The sequence below is a fragment of the Beta vulgaris genome, chromosome 4 (genome assembly GCF_026745355.1).
Source record: "Beta vulgaris subsp. vulgaris cultivar EL10 chromosome 4, EL10.2, whole genome shotgun sequence".
Taxonomy (NCBI): Eukaryota; Viridiplantae; Streptophyta; class Magnoliopsida; order Caryophyllales; family Amaranthaceae; genus Beta; species Beta vulgaris.
Window position 1 is genome coordinate 1,278,939 of NC_079205.1, and position 8,791 is coordinate 1,287,729.

General features: G+C 32.9%; 2 protein-coding genes across 3 annotated transcripts; one reads left to right on the plus strand and one right to left on the minus strand.

The window, feature by feature from the left end:
• Positions 1–4,179: 4,179 nt before the first annotated feature.
• LOC104891820 (scarecrow-like protein 21) lies at positions 4,180–7,010 on the plus strand. 2 transcript variants are annotated; one of them, XM_010677578.2, is made up of 3 exons: positions 4,180–4,338; positions 5,262–5,327; positions 5,408–7,010. In XM_010677578.2, the coding sequence occupies exon 3, from the start codon at positions 5,411–5,413 to the stop codon at positions 6,809–6,811; it is 1,401 nt and encodes a 466-aa protein (XP_010675880.1). In that variant the 5' UTR covers positions 4,180–4,338; positions 5,262–5,327; positions 5,408–5,410; the 3' UTR covers positions 6,812–7,010. The 2 variants fall into 2 exon arrangements, with proteins under 2 accessions (XP_010675880.1, XP_010675879.1); XM_010677577.2 differs by having other exon boundaries at positions 5,262–7,010.
• Positions 7,011–7,128: 118 nt separating this feature from the next.
• On the minus strand, positions 7,129–8,437 carry LOC104891823 (hypothetical protein). Its single transcript, XM_010677580.3, has 2 exons — positions 8,175–8,437; positions 7,129–7,740 (listed from the first exon to the last, which is right to left on the minus strand). Exons 1-2 carry the CDS (start codon positions 8,365–8,367, stop codon positions 7,130–7,132), a joined length of 804 nt encoding a protein of 267 aa, XP_010675882.1. The 5' UTR covers positions 8,368–8,437; the 3' UTR covers position 7,129.
• Positions 8,438–8,791: the final 354 nt, after the last annotated feature.

An 8,791-nucleotide genomic window follows, 5' to 3' on the forward strand; every position in this document is an offset into this window, starting at 1 on the left:
GTGTAACCTATATTTCCTATCTTCCCATGAATTAGGTCATTTAATCCTAAGAAAGAGTTTTTGTAAAATCTTAATTCTAAAGTTTTTCGGTAAGCAAATTAATTAATCAAAATTGTATCGTACATTGTAGAAAAAATTAGAAGATAACCGAGTGCTTCCGGCTCTTTGTCTTTGTATCATATCATGAGATGTTAGGTCGTCTCTCAAATATTAATTTCTTACACTTTGAAAGTAAAAAGGGTTGTAATTGTTTTATTTCTTTCATAATATAATTAAGATGACAATTAACAATGTTACACCTTACTTAGTTTTAGGATACGTTCTCCACCATAATTTATATTCCTATTATATTAGAAAAATTATGAGTAGAACATAACATACAATCTAATTTTCATTACCAAATGTATTTATTTACTTTTCTATTAGTAAAAAATCATAAAAATTAAATTTTGAAAAAGTACAAGTCAAAACAAATATAACAAAATCTCATATATAATCGAGTAGTATTTTTCCCCTATAGATTAATTAGCATAAACTTAAGAACAAAATTTGGTTAAACTAGAAGAACATATTAAGATAGATCAAATTTTAACTAGTCTTACATGCACGCAATGCGTGCGATAACGTGTGATGACAAATGAAGTAGAAAATAAAATTAACCGGGTAGTAAAATTGTCTTTACATTTTGTTTTCTCAAAAAACTGATGTTCATTTTAAATGTCCTACTTTCCCCCTTTTTTTCATTCAAATGAAATAGTTAGTTATTCTCTATTTTTTTTTCTTTTTTTTTTGGTGTCCCCCATGTGTTGCCTTATATAATAGAGATAAATATTGACTAAATCAACTTATTTTTGGTAAAGAGCACAAGACCTCTTCATAGACCTATACTTAAATGAGTAGAAGTCATAGGTAAATTTCTTAATCTAATCTCAAGTGATGTTGGTTTTTCAGACAAATTTTAATATTGCCAAATTTAAAGGGAACAGTCAACCATCCTTTTTAATTCTATATACCACATGTCAAAATAAGTAAGCAAGAATAGTAAACGTGTTCAAATTTAATCAAGAAAATTACTAGTATTGTTCACGTGTTAAAAGATAATTAAGTAAGACAAAGTTTATACTACGTCTTATTCAATATATAATATTCTAATCCACTTGGATTTTTCAATTGTAGTCGGCAAAAGAAGCATATCATAATAATCATATGCATCAAATCATACAACTAGGAGTATCTTTTATTGCTTTGGAAAGTGGACCATGTTATGCATAAATCCATCCTTATTGACCACTTACATGTTTACTCGTTTCTTAGAAACCTCAAAAAAGAACTCATTATTTGACCAATTGTTACCAACCCATTAAAATGTGTACTTCCTATCATAAATATATGTGTTTTCTACAACTCCATATATGTAGTTTACTATTGATTTAAGTCATAATAAAGTTATTTATATGAACTTAGTGTCCTTACCGACATATTTGTAAGCTAATTCATAATTATTTGACATGATTTGAATAATTTTTTTCTTAATTATTTGTAAAGTAAGTTAAACAAAATGCATTCTAAGTCAAGAAAACGTTGGCAGAAAATAATTAAAGTAACTAACTAAACAATAAATATACAAGGATAACAAGAGATACATGAGAATATTGACATATTATATCATATTAGACAAAATACTTTTTTTTTTTGGTACAAAAGGAGAAGTTAGGGCACCTGTCTCTCAAGGAAGTAAATAGTCTGCTGTGCAGTTGGCTTCGCGAAAAATGTGATCTATAGAGCAAATAGTCATTTGACTAATTTTCAACCGAATGTCATTGATGAGAGTGTTAATGCTCCATGGACATGAATATCGACCTTGAAGAATGTGAATCACCACCTGATTGTCTCATTCAACATAAATGTTCTGGATATTGAGATTTTGTGCCAAAATAAGACCATTACGCAATCCCCGTGCCTCAGCTACAAGAGCTGAAGTTTGACCAAAATGATACGTTTCGGCTGCTAATACTTGTCCTGCAGAGTTACGGATGTACTTACTACATATACGAAACACTAATTTTTCATTTTTTTTTACTGAATTTTTCATTGTTGGTTATGGGCTACCATTAGCAGCTTTGTTATGATAAGCTCCATTTTTCATATAATCCATCCTTTTCTTTATAACTAGTATTTTAGCTTGGACGATGTCAAAGATAATTTATAATTGTCAAATACTTCCTCCGTTTAGAAATAGTTGCACCATTTCTATTTTGTGTACTATTCACATCTTACACTTAGATTCCCTTTGGTGATGTATATTTTAGGAAAAACATAGTCATGTGGCCTGTGGGGTCTTGTTAGATTTGTTTTGATGTAAATTTTTTTTTAAATAAACTTTTTATAATTTTTGTTTATTGATAATTAAAGATATTAATGGTTGAAATCATACATTGACATGCGTGAAAGTTAGAAATGGTGCAACTATTTCTAAACGGAGGACGTATATTATTATTCATAAATTTCGTAATTGATTCTATTAGTTTTTCGTGATATTTTGTACAGTGCAAAATTGAAAAATGGATGCCATGACATGATGAATTGTTTTAAAAAACCTTCTAAGAAACTCGGGATAAAAATAACAATTTCAATGAAATTTGGGTAAGAGAATGTATTTACTTTAAAAAAGGGTTAAATATCAAAAAGCTTGTGCACATGTTTTTATAATTACATACAATTATAAGACTTTACTATGTTTTACTTTGAAACGTAAAGCATTGATATTGTAATGAATTATTGGTTAAACTCTCACATATCATTTCAAAGGTCATGTGTTTGAATCCTAGTAACTACATATTATTAATATTTTTGATTGAGATTATAAATATGTGTATTAGAAGTTTGAGAAAGTGTCACGTGGCACCATTCATTTAATGTCTTTTAATATATTTGTATAGATAATTATACTTTACCTTTTTCATGCTACTAATGAAGGGTGTGTTCGGCAACAATAGCTGTAGTAGTAGCTTTTAGCCGTGCTGGTAGCCTGGTAGCTGTTAGTGGTTGGTGTGTAGCTATTAGCTGTCCAAGTAGCGGCATAAGATATTGATGTTCAGTAAAAGAAGCTGTCAAAGTAACTGTTTACAAATAATTAATCAAAAACTCAAACAAAACTTTAATATATAATTTATGCACTACTAAAGCTATCCCAAAAGCTACAAATTGTAGCTTTTCACAAACACTACTAAAACACTACTTGTAACACTAAAAACTACTTACACTACTACCTTGCCAAACACTACTATTTTTCTTAATTAGTGTTTTGACCTAGTCAAGACACTAAAAGCTACTTAAAAAGTTTGTGCTGAACACGCCCGAAAATATTTGAATATTAATATTTTTAAAATTTGCATTTATAAACTAATAGAGACGGGAGGGAGTAATCAAAAACTTGTCTATCTACCACTTAAAAAGTATACTTTTTGAGTTTTTGTATACATAGTAGAGAATAAACATAATTATTTGGCTAATTTTTTTTTTAATTGAGACATGCAATACTTTAGGTAAGTTCTACAAACCTCAATTATGTGTGGTACACATGAAACAATCCTCCATTCCTCTTATTTTCTATCTAGCTAAATCTAATCCATATGATTAATGATTACTTGCTTAGTGATTATAGATGATCCTTAATCATCCTTTGAAGTACTTGCTTAGGCTATGTTCAGTTCACCTTATTTTTGCTTATTTCAGATCTAATCAGATCATATCAAATCAGATCAGAAAAAATAAGTTCAGATCAGATCAGTTCAGATCATGCTTATATTTAAAAATCACTATATCTTTCATATATATTATTAAAATTTATAATAATTGAATATTAATAAAGTACTCATTGAGACGAATCAAACAAGACTCCACATGACTATATTTTTTCTTATATATTGAGAAAAATCTAAAAGATAAGATCTTGTTATCAGATCAGTTCAGATCAAATCAGATCAGATAAGTTCAGATCAGAAAATTTCAGGTGAACTAAACATAGCCGTGATTACCTATTTCTTTTTTAAAGGAATGCTAGCTTAGTGCTTACTGCTTACCTCATCATTGATGTTGATGTAATTACTGTGGCAGAAAAAGCAATTTAGTGGAACAACCAGGTCAATTGATGCAATTCTTTTATAAAAGGTTCAAAATTAGAATCTATCAATCCCACCGAGTAACCCAGAAGGAAATTGACCTTCAGGTGAATAAATACAGAGAGAGACCTCATGCTTCTTTTGGACATAAACTTGCCATATCAGAGACTTTTAAAGTTCTAAAGGGAAAAGCTTCTAATTGAACCCAAGAAATCAGGTTAGTATTAACTCAAAAACCATCTTTTGTACATAATTAGCTTTCATTTGATGTGGGTGTTCTTTATTTTCACCAAAGTTTAAATCTTTGCTTTCACCACAAAAGAAAGTTTAAATCTTTCATCTGTTAATTGAAAAGGGTTAGATTTATAGTTCTGCAATAGCATGAGATAGTTGTGAATTTTGTAGTGGTATGAACTTTTGGTAATTTCATGCTGATTTTTTTTATGGATATGGGTAGTTGATGTTGGTTCAACTGTTCAAAGACACATACCAAATAATTTTCTGCAGAAGCTACTGAATTTTCTTGGTTTTCATGTAGTTTTGAGTTTATAGAGATTGAATAAATTATTCTCTGATTTTTTGCCTTTTTTTTGTGTATTTGGGAGTACCAAGAAATGGGTTTAGGTTAATTGTAAAAGGGTTCTTGGATTGTGTTAGTTGTTTGTTAATTGAAATTTCATGCTGAATTTTGCTCTAATTTACTTTGGTGTTTCAGAAGTAGTTGGGATAATGGGATTTCAGATTGTATGAGCTTTTTTGTTTGGATCTTGACTTTGATTTGGTTTGATATCAAATTTTCAATAAGTTTAGATAAGAAAGATGCTTTCTTCTTGCTCTTTAATTGTACTTTACAAGATGAACATTCAACTGCTTATTGTCCTGTGGTTATTGCATTTTTTTTTCAATTAGAATGTTTGAAGATTTCACAGGATTAAGTGATTTTTTTTCCCATTTCAGTTTTTTCCATATAATTGAATGATGAACCTAATTTTCTCCTGTATTAAGTAAGTTGCAAAATGAATCATGTATAAATCATCACCAAAACACTTGCTTTCCAGTTTGTTGTATCTGATTCTAACTTCTCAGTAATATTTTGATGTCCAACTGATATGCAATGGCCATTTCATTGCCTCTGTGCAGAAATTAACTCGGAATTAGTTCAGAAATTAATTAAGGCTCAGACGAAAAATTCTTCATTAACAAAAGGCAAGTTTTAGTTGCTGAACAGTTGATCACCTCTTCATTGCATTGTGCTTCTTCCAAGATCTGAACCAAGGTTGGTGCAGGAAATGCAGAATCCAAGAAATACTCAAGGGTTTTCTTGCACTTTTGATTCTTCGTTGTTAATTGGTGCCGATAACTTTTGTGGATCTCCATCGACAGAAAGCATCTCTGGTAACGGGAGCACAGTTTCACTTATTGATCCCGAATATTCTTCAAGTGACTCACATGATATTGATAATCTAAGGAATCAGCTCAGAGAGCTCGAGAACGTCATGATGGGAACCACTTCAGGTAGCTTTGAAACCGAGAATTGGCAACGTTTGGTGGAAATGATAAAGAGAGGGGAACTTAAGGAGGTGCTAATTGCGTGCGCAAAAGCAGTATCTGATGATGACTTGCTGACAGCTGAGTGGTTGATTTCTGAGCTACAACATATGGTTTCAGTTTCTGGTGAACCAATTCAAAGGTTGGGAGCCTACATGTTAGAAGGGTTAATTGCAAGATTTTCTTCTTCAGGAATTTCCATTTACAAAACCCTGAATTGTAACGAACCTACAAGTGGTGAACTCCTCTCACATATGCAGTTGCTCTATGAAGTCTGTCCGTATTTCAAGTTTGGGTATATGTCAGCTAACGGGGCAATTGCCGATGCCCTGAAAAACGAGGACCGCATTCACATAATTGATTTTCAGATTGCTCAAGGGAGTCAATGGGTTAGTCTTATCCAAGCTTTGGCTGCCCGGCCGGGTGGGCCCCCACAAGTTCGTATAACAGGCATCGACGATTCCACATCTGAGTATGCTCGTGGAGGAGGACTTAACATTGTAGGGGAAAGACTGTCTAAGCTTGCAAAGGCTTGCAACCTACCATTCGAGTTCCAAGCTGCAGCCCTCAGGTGTGGGACTGAGGTTAAGCTTGAGAACTTTGTACTGCGACCCGAAGAAGCATTAGCCGTAAATTTTCCTTTCAGATTGCACCATATACCAGATGAGAGTGTGGGACCTGAGAATCACCGAGACACGTTATTGAGGCTCGTTAAGAGCTGGTCACCCAAGGTGGTAACCCTCGTTGAGTATGAATTGAACACAAATACAGCTCCATTTTTTCCTCGTTTTCTCGAGACACTGGATTATTATTCTGCCATTTTCGAGTCAATCAATGTTACACTCCCTACAGATCACAAGGAGAGGATCAATGTGGAGCAGCATTGTTTAGCTAAGGAGGTTGTTAACATTATAGCATGTGAAGGCGCTGAGAGAATAGAACGGCATGAGCTGCACGGGAAGTGGAAATCCCGGTTTCTAATGGCTGGTTTTAACCCATATCCTCTGAGCCCACTCGTAAATGGTACCATCAGGACTTTATTGCAGAAGTACAGTAGGAGTTATGGACTTGAAGAGAGAAATGGAGCTCTTTACCTCGGATGGATGAACCGAGTTTTGGTTACAGCTTGTGCATGGCAGTAAGGTAAAATAGCATTAATGTATAACTCATGTTAGTTCTGAATATTCATTTGCTTTTGTTACTGAAAAAGGATGGCTGTTGTTAGATGTAATTTGTATTAATTCTTTTACAAATGTAATTCTACTCCTAAATTCTTCATTGTAAAACAATGTATATAACAGCTTCAGAAGGAATCCAAAAAGTTCTGTTTTTTTGATGTCATGTCTGGGTTTTATACAAGACAATGAAAATCGTCCCGACCCCGAATTTACGGGCTGGTCGGGCTCGGCGTAATGTTATCTTTACAAGACATTTTATTTTATGAAGAGAGTACTTCTAACTTAGCTCAATACTACAAAAAAGCAAGGAAGTACAGCATTAGGATTTTTTACAATCAAATGCTCAGAATTGAAACAAAACCCTGCAAAATTCCTAACTGAATCATAATCATCTTCACTTGTTCTATCTTTGATTGCTCTTATTCTCCCTGCTATGATCCTGCAAATTATTACTACCCTTTTAGTGTTCTTTCCCTTTGAAACTGCTGTAATACTCTTACTTAAAGCCTCACTGCTCATACATAGTTGAATCCCAAACCTTTTTGTGTATTTCGTGTCGAAACTAGAGCTAATCGTCTGGCATAAATTGCAATCAGAATGTTCACAAGGTGTTGAGAAAAGCTCTATTTGTCCTCCATGGCAAGTCATGGTAGTGACATAAAAACATAAGAGCTCGTTCCCGTCAACCACGCTCCTCGGTTGTCTGTATTCTGTTTTCTTAGCTTTCTGCTTCACCATATCCCTATACTTCTCAAAGTTGTCAACCACTTCAGGTGAGTTCTTCACTCTGAAAACCCTTTTGATCTTCAGAATTTTTGATGATTTTGTGTTTGGTAAAGCACATTGAAGGATCTTTTCTATGACTTTCCTTGATGGCTCTCCTGTATTAATTTCTGCATTTACAAAGTTTAGTCTCATATTTCTCTATGATAAAAAAAAAACTGAAAGCTTAACTTCAAAATGTTGGTATTGAAGAGGTGAAGGTAGTGCTCTTAAACAATGACAATGAAGCTTGAACTAGGACTTGAAAAGGTTCACATTTATGCAGTTATAAATTACCATCACTTTTGAACTATAAAGACATATCTTGATGGGTCTAGGAAATGACATACACTTGAAGAACACATGCAAAATCTTATACGTCGTGTATACGTATAACGAATTGTCTAGCAGTTAGGCAACTAATATTCTAATAGAGAGTGTAATGTCGATATAGCCCTACTCATTAAGGTTATGTAGTAGGATATCTATCCGCTATTAGTTGTCAATACTAATTAGACGAACATACTTTTTAAAAGATATTCTATTGTTTAGACGCGTAGGATACCTTTGAAGCTGCTCGGAGGGGAAGGTTCCTTGTAATTGATTATGCTCTTCATAATTTCACTACCAAATTGAACTTCATGCTCATGCTTAACTTCTTCATATGGGTTTAGACTTCTTTGCTTGGAGAGTTTCTTTGGTTGACAAACAACATCATTTATCTTACTCACACACCTGATGTTCAATGAACTCCACATCCCTTGTATTCACTCTTTATCTTCAACATGCATCTAAATTTGAGAGTTTTAATAGGGAAGTTTTACTGAACGTGGCTGAGTTTGCATCACTAAGTAATGTAGAGGGAAAACAATTAAGCAAATGAATAAAAACAGAGAAATTTAAGAAGTTTGTATTTCTCTCTTAATTGGGTATTAAATTTACCTCATTTCAAGACAAATTCTCTTGTTTTTTTCCTTGATGTTTGAGTAAGAATGATAATGGCCTGTCATAAAAATTGGAAACAACAAATTAATATTTGCGCAATGTGATTAAATGTTCATTTTGTTCTACATTTTTGTAGGACCTCTTTTTGTGCCCTCAAGAATCAAGAGTATCCTTAGATTGCTCTTTCTTTTCCCCTACCACTTATCCTATCCTCTCTTCATTTGGTTGGATTTTTTG

Bases quoted from the DNA above. Each gene is read 5' to 3' on its own strand.
- LOC104891823 (XM_010677580.3), bottom strand. From the start codon at position 8,367: ATGTGGAGTTCATTGAACATCAGGTGTGTGAGTAAGATAAATGATGTT. The intron at 7,741-8,174 runs GTATCCTACGCG...TTGTAAATGCAG, and splicing joins CCCTCCGAGCAGCTTCAAAG to AAATTAATACAGGAGAGCCA.
- LOC104891820 (XM_010677577.2), top strand. From the start codon at position 5,411: ATGCAGAATCCAAGAAATACTCAAGGGTTTTCTTGCACTTTTGATTCT.